At 38.2% G+C, this 13,259-nt stretch overlaps 1 protein-coding gene across 1 annotated transcript in view; it reads left to right on the top strand.

The window, feature by feature from the left end:
- The window catches only part of COL21A1 (collagen type XXI alpha 1 chain), a 169,406-nt gene extending 157,650 nt beyond the window's left edge, over positions 1-11,756 (top strand). Inside the window, exons 23-29 of the mRNA XM_052648985.1 lie at positions 1,869-1,913; positions 7,035-7,067; positions 7,656-7,802; positions 7,890-7,944; positions 8,427-8,627; positions 9,663-9,740; positions 11,569-11,756. Of these exons, the coding sequence (XP_052504945.1) occupies positions 1,869-1,913; positions 7,035-7,067; positions 7,656-7,802; positions 7,890-7,944; positions 8,427-8,627; positions 9,663-9,740; positions 11,569-11,756 (747 nt within the window). The remainder of the gene's footprint in view (positions 1-1,868; positions 1,914-7,034; positions 7,068-7,655; positions 7,803-7,889; positions 7,945-8,426; positions 8,628-9,662; positions 9,741-11,568) is intronic.
- The last annotated feature ends 1,503 nt before the right edge of the window (positions 11,757-13,259 follow it).

Raw genomic sequence — 13,259 nt, 5'->3', positions numbered from 1 at the left:
TTGGGTGTCTTAGTGAAAAAGGTGAAGAGAAGGGATGTGCTACAGCTTTGAGAGGGGAGGACAGTTCTACCTCAGTCCCAGTGGCTCTAGAAGAGATTTTTCCTTAACTGATCACTGGTCCATGAATAAGACACTGGTGGCCGAAACAGTGACACACTGATAAGGAATAAACTGTATCTGTCGGCCTTTTAGTCTTTCACGTTCTAGAAATATATAAGATTTTTTTGACCAAAATTGTAAATCTGGACAGACAGTATTTCAGTGATGTTTTTTTTAATTTTTATTTTGTTTTATTTTACTTTACAATACTGTATTGGTTTTGCGATGTTTTTAAAATTGCAAAGGTTAGCAATAGTGGCTGAGTTTTGCTACATAAAATAAGCTTCACATAAAACAAAGATACTGCAAAATTTCCCAGAATGTTCAAAACTCTGGAATATCTAGAGGCATGAAAGAAAATTTCAAAGTAAAAACCTGCTAGGGTCACAGTCTCAATGTGTTTCAGACAATGAAAGTTGAATTAAGCCCCTTCTCTGAAATCCACCACCCTGGTCATTTCTTGTCATGGGTCCTGGGTGACTGAAGCATCATTCTAACTAGTCTCCTTGAGTCCAGTCACCCTTTCCCCCAACCACAAAAAATGTGTAAGTTAAGTAAGTTGAAGGTGTAAAAGGTGTTGGTTTAATCCATTTATATACTGCAATATGATTACTACTGAAGGGTGAGCTGATACCTTTATCACGCACATTATTTTGTTTTTTGTTTTGAGAACAGTTAAGATTTCGTATCTTAGCCACTTTGAAGTTTGGAATTTAACTTCATATTTAAGATATTAATTTGCTTAGCTTCTGTACCACACAGTAAGCAACTTGATGGCAACGTAGGGACACTTTGCTGAAGTGTCCTGAAGTTACAGGGTCCTGCCAGCAAATAGGGCCCCTGGGAATTCATGGGTATAACTAAATGAAAAAAAAAAAAGACAAACCAAACCTGCTATTCAGGAGTGATTTAAAATTTCAGTCACTAGATCTTTAACTGATTGTATATCTAGGTGTATGTTTTACTAGACTATATTAATTACCCTTTCAACATACAGATGAAATAGTGGTGTTTCAGGGTCTGGCCCAATGTCTTATATAAGATGGATGTCTTATACAAAATATTAATTGAATGGACAAATATGTTTGTATCTTTATCAAGTTTTCCTTATTTGTCCTAATTTAAAGATCTTCATTCAAAATATTTTTTACAGTGTAAATGTAGAAATGTCTTTTTTTTAAAAATATAAATTTATTTATTTTTTTAATTTTTATTTTTACTTTATTTTACTTTACAATACTGTATTGGTTTTGCCATACATTGATATGAATCCACCACGGGTGTACATGAGTTCCCAAACATGAACCCCCCTCCCACCTCCCACCCCATATCATCTCTCCGGATCATCCCCGTGCACCAGCCCCAAGCATTTAAAATGTCTTTAAAGTGGTCTTCTTGCCCTCACATGTACTTAATACACACCAAACATAATGCCATTGAAATTAAGAAAATGACCACAGTCACTGTATTTTTAAACAGTTTTCATGCCATGAGCATGGACTCTGCAGAACACCCTCAATTGTTTAACATGTTCTATTTACATGTTCCCCAAAGTCGGTAGTTTGTTTGTCTCTGTCAATTTTAACTCTAAGGTTAGGCTGACTTTCCTCTCACTTCTTTTCTTCTCTTCTCTTGCATCATTTTGCATATTTGCATCGCTGCTCTTGTGAACTTTGCTCTAGACAGCAGCAAAGTACATAGTATGCGTTGTGTGTGTGAATGCATCATGTATGTGTAAACTAATAAATAACATTTATTCAATTTTAAAGGGTCAAAAGGGAGAAAATGGAAGACCAGGGATTCCAGGATCACAGGTATTTTTTTTTTTTATGGAAAATGAATCAATGAATCACATAACTGACTGAAAGAGAGTTACTTGCAAATAAAAATGAGGGAGGAGAAGGGGAGATGTAGTGTGCATTCTAAGTGCACAGGGATGAGAATGCTTGTGGTGATGGTGGTCAGGGCTTGCTTTAATTGTTTGATTTATATTTTTATTTTCCCATGCTGATACTCTCTGTGGCTGTGAAACTTGACTTTCAATACTTATTTCTCACCAAGTAAATGACTAAAGGTCGGGGCTTCCCTGGTGCCCTGTGATTAGGACTTTGCCTTCTAGTGCAGGAGGTGCAGTTTCAATCCCTCGTCAGGGAGCTGAGCTCTCACATGCCTCTCAGCCAAAAATCCAGAATGTAAAAACAGAAGCAATGTTGTAATAAACTTAATAAAGACTTTAAAAATGGACCACATTTAAAAAAATGACTGAAGGTAGACAATTCCACCTGCTTCTTGGAGTAGTAATGGCCCAAGGCAGCCATTCATAGCAGCATCTCTGTACCTATTGTTGAGTTTTTCTTTTCTTCTTAAAATATGAGCAGTTGAGGCCCTGTGTAGTGAAAGAATTGACTTGTTTCCCTCTAGTTTGTTCAAAGACACAATTTGCTACCCTACAGATGTGTTAATCCCATCTCGGGGAACTGTCATGGACTAGATACATAATACATGCTTTTCTTCTTTTTTAAGAAAAATTTTAATAGGAGTATAATTGCTTTACAATGTTGTGTCGGTTTCTGCTGTCTGCCAGTGTGAACCAGCCATAAACACACATATATCCCCTCCTTCTTGAGCTTGCCTCCCAGCCCCATCCCATTGATCTAGGCTGAGCTCCACGGCAACTTCCCACCAGCTATCTGTTGAACACATAGTAACCTGTGTGCTTCAGTGCTAACTTTCTTCTTTGACTAAACCCCTCCTGAAGCCATGTTTCTGTGAGATTGTCACGTGGCGTGTAGGTTAAGTCAGAGCCAAAATGGACAAATAAAATCATCCAACTGATAGGGAGTGTGGGCATAAGGCAGATTCCGTAGTTGCACTAACTGGTGGTAGGGGGATGAAACTGTGAGGCGATGGCTCCAAGGGCGGAGTTTCTGGGTCCCTCGCTTGGAGGAATGGGAGAGGCCCAGGCGGGTGGGAAGGCGTGTGTCTGAAAGCACACGCCCCGGGCGCGTCTTAGATGAAAGCTGAGCGCTGGGTGTCGGGAAATTGAGAGCCTAGAAGCTGAGCTTCAGAGCAGGCGTCACTGAGAGCGCCCAGGACCCAGTCCGCCCGTGTGCAGTGATGGTCAGGAAGAAAGGTCTCCTCGGTGTGGGCCCCTTCGCCCCATGATAAACCGCCGGAGCACAAGCAGCGCTGTCCCTGCTCCCCGCCGCCCTGCTCTGCTTGCCCGGGGTAACCACACAGCATGTGTGCGCGGCTCTTCTCACAGGAGAGCCTCACCTCTCCATGCGTCAGCCTCCAAGACCCCGGCCGGTCCTCCTACGTTTTTACTCACAGAAACTGCGATAGGAGCCTATTTCCTTGGGATTCTGAGCGCACAATTTGGCGGCTAGCTCACTGGTTGACAGATGACACTCTTGGCAAGGTTCCCTTAACATCTTTTTTTTTTTTTTCTCACTTCTCTAGAGAAAAAGCAAGTCTGCCTCCCCCAAGGCAGGATTTGGGTTTCCTGGAAAGCTCTGTCCTGGGTGTGTTGGAAGCTGCATTTCCACCCCCATGACCTAAGTCTGCAGAGGGGTCGGGGCAGCTGTGGCCTCTCAGCTGCTGAGAGGTTGTCCCACCCATCTAAGTAAACAAAGCCCTAAGTTACCTGTCAGCCTACCAAGTGCAGCACGTGTGCGATTTGATTTTTTTTTTTTTTTTTTTTTGGCCTTCTTGTTGTGAATGGGGTCCAAGCAAATGTTTCTCTCACAAGATCATCTAAGTGGATTCTCAGCTGACAGCTGTTTTCAGTTTCAGATCTAATTTGGTTCTAGTCCTGGGAGCTTTTATCTTTTATCTTTCCCCGTACCTGGATCCAATTGGAGGATTCTATCTGGTAGGGGACATCTCTGCATTTCTTCAGAAACTTCTATATTTAAAGAATGGCTTGAGAAAGAGTGTTTTACTCACTAACTGATTTTTATATGAAAACTAAAATTTAGTGTCTTTATGCTCAAGTTTTGAGAATCTCCCTTACTCTGTGCCAAACACTGATTTTCCCTATTTTTTTCTTCTGTCTCATTTGAATCTTCATGTTGAAGGAACCTAGAAATAAATCAACATAAATCCTCAAACTTCACTGTTATATATGGAATTCTGTATTGAAATGTTTATTATACACTGAGTTTTATATTGAATTGCAGAACACGAATTTTTAACTTTAAAGTTGGTTAATGATCAACTATATTTCAATAAAAGATAATAAATTGATTAATGAAATCCCTCCTGTGTGTTGTGAAAGCTATACCCTTTGTTCTAAACTAATATTGGGTGATTCTGGAGCCTGAATGTACAATGAATTTCAAAAACAAAAAATTCTAGTGTATTTCCTAAAGGTTCTTATCATCTCTCAAAAATGTCATTGGAATGACTATGTAAAAGATAAGAGGAAAAACTTTAAAGGAACCATTCACATGTATCCCATGATTGTGATGGTGAGAGAGCTTCAGGTAAAGGTCCCTAGTTTATATCATGGTAGGAAAAAACTGCCACATTGGTCAACATGCACATATGCATGCTAAGTTGCATCAGTCATGCCTCACTCTCCTATGGCTCCTCTGTCCATGAGATTCTCCAGGCAAGAATATTGGAGTGGGTTGCCGTGCCTCCTCCAGGGGATCTTCCCAACCCAGGGATCAAACCTGCATCTCTTGGGTCTCCTGCATTGGCAGGCGAGTTCTTTAGCACTAGTGACACTTGAGAAGCCCATTGTACAAAATTTGTGTTGTTCAGTTGCTAAGTCGTGTCTGACTCTTTGCAACCCCATGGACTACAGCATGTCAGGCTTCCCTGTCCTTAACTATATCCCAGAGTTTCCTCAAACTCATGTCCTTTGAGTCAATGATGACATCGAATCATCTCATCCTCTGCTGTCCCATTCTGCCCCTGCCCTCAAGCTTTCCCAACATCAGGATCTTTTCCATTGAGTTGGCTCTTCACATGAGGTGGTCAAAGTATTGGAGCTTTCATCTTCAGCATCAGTCCTTCAATGAACATTCAGGACTGATTTCCTATTTAGGATGGACTGGTTTGATCTTGCAGTCCAAGGAAATCTCAAGTCTTTTCCAGTGGCACAATTCAAAAGCATCAATTTCACACTCCGCCTTCTTTATGGTCCAGTTCTTACATCCATACATGACTACTGGAAAAACCGTAGCTTTGACTAGACGGACCTTTGATGGCAAAGTATTGTCTCTGCCTTTTAATATACTGTTTAGGTTGACCATAACTTTTCTTCCAAGGAGCAAGCATTTTTTAATTTCATGGCTGCAGTCACAATCTGCCGTGATTTTGGAGCCCAAGAAAATAAAGTCTATCACTGTTTCCACTGTTTCCCCATCTATTTCCCATGAAGTGATGGGACCAGATGCCATGATCTTAGTTTTCTGAATGTTGAGTTTTAAGCCAACTTTTTCACTCTCCTCTTTCACTGTCATCAAGAGACTCTTTAGTTCTTCCCTTTCTGCCATAAGGTTGGTGTCATCTGCATATCTGAGGTAATTGCTATTTCTCCCGGCAATCTTGATTCTAGCTTGTACTTCATCCAGCCCGGTGTTTTGCTTAATGTGCTCTGCATATAAGTTAAATAAGCAGGGTGACAATATACAACCTTAATGTACTCCTTTCCCAGTTTTGAACCAGTCCTTTGTTCCATATCCAGTTCTAACTATTGCTTCTTGACTTGCTTGCAGGTTTCTCAGGAGGCAAGTAAGGTGATCTGGTATTCCTATTTCTTTAAGAGTTTTCCATAGATTTTTGTGATCCACACAGTAAAAGGCTTTCATGTAGCCAATGAAGCAGAAGAAGATGCTTTTCTGGAATTCTCCTGTTTTTTCTCTGATTCAGTGGATGTGGGCAACTTGATCTCTGGTTCCTCGGCCTTTCCTAAATCCAACTCATACACCTGGAAGTTCTCAATTCGTGTACTGTTGAAGCCTGGCTTGAAGGATTTTAAGCATTACCTTGCTAGCATGTGAAATGAGTGCAATTGTACAGTAGTTTGAACATTCTTTGGCATTGCCCTTCTTTGAGACTGGAATCAAGATTGACCTTTTCTAGTCCTGTGGCCACTACTGAGTTTTACAAATTTGCTGCCTTACTGAGTGCAGCACTTTCACAGCATCATCTTTTAGGATTTGAAATAGCTCAGTTGAAATTGAATCATCTCCGCTAGCTTTGTTCATAGTAATGCTTTCTAAGGCCCACTTGACTTCACACTAACATGCTTCTTTCCTAATCTCTGAATTTCCAACCATGAGTGATTTAAGCATAGGATAGTATGTTTTTCTCCCCTATGTTATCTTTTCTTTAACCCACCGTTTATCTATAGTACTCAAACAAAATTTAATTTTAAGAATACAAATTTGAAACAAAATAGGATCTTAATCACTGAATAAAAGAATAAATATTCCTTATTTTACTGATTTGAGCTTTTTATTGAAGTATAGTTAGTGTACAATCATATATAAGGTGCACAATATAGTGATGCAATTTTTAAAGTCTATACTCCATTTATAGTTATTATTAAATATTGGATATGTTCCCTGACTTAACTTTTAATTTTCCTTAAACTAGTAATATATTTTAAAATAAGAGTAGAGTTTTAAAAGAATTCAGATAGAATGCCATTCTAACCTACATATTTGACCTGCATCATTTGAAAATATTCATATAGATGAATGAAAGTTATGTAAATTAACCCTTTTATATTATTCATTTAGTATATTTCCTAGTCATTAGTCTCCTTGAAAAAGGTTTCTTGTATGTGTAATTTTGTCACTATTTCTATTGCTGTCTTCCAAACCAAAAATTCAAGTTTGATTAAATATGTCTAAAGGGTACATGTCACATTGTTAGTACTGTAACTTGCACATTTTTTTTCCTATTAATTTTTGTAGGGAATTCCAGGCCATCACGGTGCAAAAGGAGAGGTATGTTTCTTCTTGCATTATGCTGTGCAGTCCTCACAGCTCAATTTTCAGTACTGTATAAATAAATCTAGCCGTTGACATTCCAAGCAGAAAATATCTTTCATGTTCTTCAATAGTTCCTGAATAGAGATTTTCAGAATATGTAGGTTCACTGAGTTAGGTATGAAATGGTATGCATTTGTCAATAGTATTGATTCCTGTTCTAAATTAGGAACTGTTTTTCTGCGTATTTTCCAATGAGGAATAGTGTGCATTTCTATGCCTACCTCTAGAATTTAAACTCCCTGGGAACAAGACTGTCACAGTCACTGATGTATCTCTGGTACTATGCATATTGCCTAATCAACATATGTACTAATTAACGGTTATTTGTAGGGTTGGATGGGTGGTTGATTGGATGGATAAATTGCTGTTTCATATAGTATGAAATTTCCCTCCTGATCAATTATGGTGTTTCCCAGCAGTTACCTGTATAATTTAGATATATGTTTGTATTTATTCATATCTGTATTCTTGAGGACTTTTATGGTGCAATTATACCTCCTGAAATATTTAAATAGAACTTCTGAAGATTTCGCTTGTTTTTAGAGAGGTGAAAAGGGAGAGCCTGGTGCCCGAGGTGCCACTGGAGCCAAAGGAGAGTCTGGGGTGGATGGTCTGATGGGGCCCCCGGGCCCCCAGGGGCCACCCGGGCAAGCAGGTCCTCCGGGCCCCCCAGGACTGGATGGGAAACCCGTATGTATTCTGCTTCTTTCACAGTTTTATGTTTTCATTCTTTGTACTTGGCATGTCCATGTTATAACCCCTAATAATTTGATGCAGGGGAGAGAATTTTCAGAAGAGTTTATTCGACAAGTTTGCACTGATGTATTAAGAGGTAAGTCTCAAACATACAGATTTTAATAACTTTCAAATTTCAGAAGTCATATAAATATTTTTGTAGAAATTATAAAAGTATAAGTAAGATAAAGAAGAAAATAAAGGACATTTATCCATCTTTGTCTCTCCTATATAAGTATTTTTACATGTAACTTTTGTAATCTTTTTTATAAAGTAATTTATCATTATTTCACCATTGATTAAATTTTCTTTTCTGACATAATTCTAGTAATTTTATTCCCCAATATGACACTTATAATTTAACAGTTTCTTTTAGGAAGGTACTTTTCCCCCTTATTTGAAGCAATTTCCTCAATAAAATTATTATAAACAGCAATGGATATTTCCTAGTTAAATTTCTAGAAATGAAGTTATTGGCCAAGAGTTAAGCATCTGTAAATCTTTTTTTTTTAATTATAAATGATTGTTAATGTCCACTCACCATTTAAACATAAGAGTTGGGGTTTCTTTGCTTTCAAGCCCAGTTACCTGTCTTACTTCAAAGTGGAAGAATTCAAAGCTGTGATCATTGCCAGCCCCAGCACGGCTCCCCTGGTATTCCAGGGCCACCCGGTCCCATGGGCCCAGAAGGTCCCCGAGGATTCCCTGGTTTGCCAGGAAGAGACGGTGTTCCCGGATTAATGGGAGCTCCGGGACGCCCAGGTGCCAAAGGACTAAAAGGTACTTAGTTCGTATGTGTAAGCAAATGAACAACAGAAAAAGATATTTTCTGTATTCACCTCTTAAAGTGATTTAATAGGCAAGAGTTCATGTTTGTCTTCTTGAAGACAAAAAATTTTTCTATCCCTACATCTTTAAATAATTTGTCAGCTGAGTTAAAGAATAATTATTGTATTTTTTGAAAGCATATCCTAAAGCCAAGAGAGCAAGTTCAAGGTTATGAAGCATGTGAACTTGTAAATCAGAAAATGTTGACAATGAACTTAGAAATTTTGCTTGTGTCCAATAATGTCTTTAAATAGAACATCACAGACACCATTTCCTTTATTTTGACTTTGGTAATGTTTGTTACTGTATTCAACATTGTTTTCTGTTATAAGAAAAATTAGAGACTTTGCTGATGGTCCAGTGGTTGAGGCTTAGCCTTCTAATACAGGGGGCATAGGTTCAATCCCTGGTCAATGAACTGCGATCCCTCATGTCTTGGGAAAAAACTAATACATTAAAAAAAAAAAAATAGTGGATGTAGTGTTGTGTCAAATGCAATAAAGACATTAAAAATGGTCCAGATTAAAAAAAAATTAAAAAAAAAAGAATTAGGTTTTGCAACCAAACTTTCTAATAGTAGGCCACAACTTAACTGCTCTTTGCCTCTGAATGTTTATGTGAAATGTTGGTTGATAATTATTTCCTTTTAGTTTAATATGATTTGAACAATTTAGATGTTTCATCAAAGGAACAGCTGTGATGAACAGAAAGGGCTAAATAATAAAATTAATTCCAATAATTTTCCTTTCTTAATATTTAATCTCATTATGTTTCTAAAGCATTAATTATTTTAAAAATTGTGGCTTAAAAAATTCTCTTCCCCATTAGTAATAATAAATAGGTGGTAAGTAATAATAAGTAGGTGAAACTTTTTTTAAAGATTTATTTTTCTTTAATGTATATATTAACAGCTTTGAAAGAAACAATCTAAGGAGGAAGTGATTTTATGGGAAAAGTAAGCTTATTCACCTCTCTGACACTCTGCAGGCCTCCCTGGACGGAACGGGGCAAAGGGGAGCCAAGGACTTGGGTACCCTGGAGCACAAGGTCCTCCTGGTCCCCCAGGTAAGAACTGGTGATGCTCATAAGTTTCCTGCACATTTTGCTTTAGGAAAATCACCATAGATCTATGTCCAAAGATTTGAAATCAAGACTTTTCTTTCCTTTTTTGAGTGATTCACATTCAGCACATTGAGATCTAACTACTAGAAGTTTTATCCTATATTACATTTATGAATCATTCAAGATTCCCTCTCACTTATCATTTAGATTCTTTAGAACACCACTCCTTAGACTAGATCTCATATGGTTTCAGTTGCTCATGCCTATCTAATGTATATCACTGTCTGTATCACTGTTTTATCTTTATGATTCTCAGCTCAGTTCAGTTCAGTTCAGTCGCTCAGTCATGTCCGACTCTTTGCGACCACATGAATCGCAGCACGCCAGGCCTCCCTGTCCATCACCAACCCCCGGAACCCAAAATAATGCTGAAATGGACTCAAAAGCCAAACTCTGCTAGCTGTGTTAACTTTGCTTTGCCTCAGTTTTCTCATTTGTAAAATAGTGATGAGATGTTATTTCAGTTCAGTTCAGTTCGTTCACTCAGTTGTGTCTGACTCTTTGCGACCCCATGAACTGCAGCACACCAGGCTTCCCTGTCTCTCACCAACTACTGGAGTTTACTCAAACTCATGTCCATTGAGTCGGTGATACCATCCAACCATCTTATCCTCTGTCGTCCCCTTCTCCTCCTGCCTTCAATCATTCCCAGCATCAGGGTCTTTTCAAATGAGTCAGTTCTTAGCATCAGGTGGCCAAAGTATTGGAGTTTCAGCTTCAGCATTAATCCTTCCAATGAATATTCAGGAGTGATTTCCTTTAGGATGGACTGGTTGGATCTCCTTGCAGCCCAAGGGACTCTCAAGAGTCTTTTGCAACCCCACAGTTCAAAAACATCAGTTCTTTGGCACTCAGCTTTCTTTGTATCATGACACTGTTGGATGATTAAATGAGTTAATATATGTTGTGCTCTCAGACAGTGTATGACAACCAAAGCTGTGTTTTCAATAAATGTGTATCATCACTATTATTTTAGATGTTACTATTTTTTGAGGCTTTCAGGTGGAGCAGATGATTCAATAATTTGTATGCAAAGCACTTTGAACAATACTTAAGTGTCAAATAAACATTTATTAGTAGTAATAGCAGGAACTATTAGTGATAGAGAGTGCTCCCAAACCACACTGCTCCATCCCCAAACCTAAATATTTCGGTCACCAACTTTAAAAGGCCGGTGTCTTGATTTAATTTTCCTTTCTTTGAGCATGCTAGTTGAACTAAATTATGGTTTACAAGTTGGTGTTATAATACCGTTGTGTATGGATTATTATGATATTATGCTAATGACAATGTATTTCAGTGTGGAAACTATATACCTATAATGAAAATAGTCATTTTGACTGCAAATATGGCACAAAGGTGACTTCATTAAAGTTTTCGTTTACTGATATATTACTGGCAAATCTAAAATAATATTGGCAAAAGTAAGCTGAAAGTAAGAAATAGTTTAGCCACAAATTGAAATCTTAAAATTGTGAAAATGTGAAATCCACAAATTGAAATCTTAAAATATTAGCTCTGTGTCTTCATTAGCTGCATGATTTCTGTAATAACACAGCTTGGCTTAGTTTTGGAAAATTATTTTTGGACAGTTCTTTTCCAAATGGAAGGCATATAGAATTATCAAGAGGATTCCATCTCTTTCCACTTTGAGTACAAATATGTAAAATGTTGAAGAGAGTCTTTTTTCCAGTTGACATGTTTTACAGATTCAGCTGTGTCAGCCCAGAAACAAATTCTGTGTTCATATGTTGCTACTGTTCCATCATAGGTCCAGAAGGGCCCCCTGGAATAAGCAAAGAAGGTCCTCCTGGAGACCCAGGCCTCCCTGGCAAAGATGGAGACCACGGAAAACCCGGAATCCAAGGACAGCCAGGCGCCCCGGGCATCTGTGATCCATCACTGTGTTTTAGTGTCATTGTTGGAAGAGACCCCTTTAGAAAAGGACCAAACTATTAGTTTCTGGTGCCTCGTCCAGTAGCCTTGGCATGGTGCTCTTCTTTTGTGGTCTTTGCATCTCAGGAAGATAACAACAGTAATCCCTTGAAAAGAAACTCAAGTACCTCGGTGTTTTAATTATTGTTTTTCCTTAGGAAAAATACAGAAAAGGTCACGTATACTGATTTTAAAGGCTCCTCAGTTCTTTGGACCCTTTAGATTGGTAGCATTAACTAAATCTCAAGGGTTTCTTTTAGGTCCATTCGTTTTAATCAAAGTTGAATATAAAAAAAAAACAAAACACCATTGCCTGTCAGCCAGTCAGTTTCAGTCACTGTGAAAATTTCACATTCAGCCTCTGTGCAGCAGAGTATTTGAGTTCAATTTCTTGTCTGTGTGAATTTCATGTTTCATAGCTCATTCTTCTACATTAGCTGAAACGTGCATCTGGCCGTGGGAAATGAGATCAGGGCTGATATTCAGCTTGGGAACAGACTGTATCACCACATGAGCACTATTCCAGTGTCTGTGCTTATCAGACAGGGTTTAGCCATTCGGTGCTTTGAATATCACCTGTGAAAGAGATTAATGTGTTTCTTACTTCATTTGCAAATTCTCAAATGATTCAATGAATGATGATGCTAAAAAGAGTAATGATTACATTGGGAATGGTCTAAATATGAACCATTAAAAACATTCTGGAGAAAAAGGTTCATTAGACCTGGTCAATATGTTCAAAGGAATCATGAGTTCAGAAACACTAAAAATACTTTCTTCTTCATACCTGCTTAGTAATTGGAATGTTTGTTGCATGCCTTCATTTTCCATTTCATTTACTGTATGTCTATGTTCATATATGTTAACTTTTATTGTAACAAAGCTAATGGGAATCAGTGCTCTAGTTGACAGGAAAGGTAACTCCATAGATCCTAGGATGTCTTGATAATTTTTTAGCAGACTAAAATATTTTAAACAATCTTTGTGTACTGTACTTAATGCTTTTGTAAGGAATGTAACTTGAGATAGTCCATCCTTATCATGCTCTAAATTTGTTACATGCTTGTTATTCAAAGTACAATAAAATTGTGTAAAAGCTTGAATGCAGCATTTTTTATACTTACTTATAAGTGATTTTGAGTTTATTATGCATTGCAATGATCATTTATTTAGCGGGTATACTTTATTAACTTATTTACCCTATTTTTAAATGACTGATTCACATGAAATAAGAACATAGAAACTGGGTTGTGTGCCACTCACCTGGGCAGATAAAGCCCCTGCTTCCTGGCCCAGGAATGGCTGGTGACCAGAGTTTAGCTTAATTGATGACATGTCCTTCGGTGACTTTGATGAGGACCTTCGAGGGGACTGAAGCCCATACATTCAGCAGCTGAATCAGCTTAAGGCTTGTTTTGGTGGTCTGTCTCCAGCAGAGCCCTAGGTGTCTGTTAGACCTGACCAAGCTACTCCCCCTGCTAATTATACCATTTTGTGGGAGACCTGGTGAAGGGGAAGAATGGGAAC

This window comes from Budorcas taxicolor, chromosome 11 (genome assembly GCF_023091745.1).
Source record: "Budorcas taxicolor isolate Tak-1 chromosome 11, Takin1.1, whole genome shotgun sequence".
In the NCBI taxonomy this organism is placed as follows: Eukaryota; Metazoa; Chordata; class Mammalia; order Artiodactyla; family Bovidae; genus Budorcas; species Budorcas taxicolor.
The sequence above is the reverse complement of the archived record's forward strand: the minus strand, read 5'-3'. Positions and strand labels throughout refer to the sequence as shown.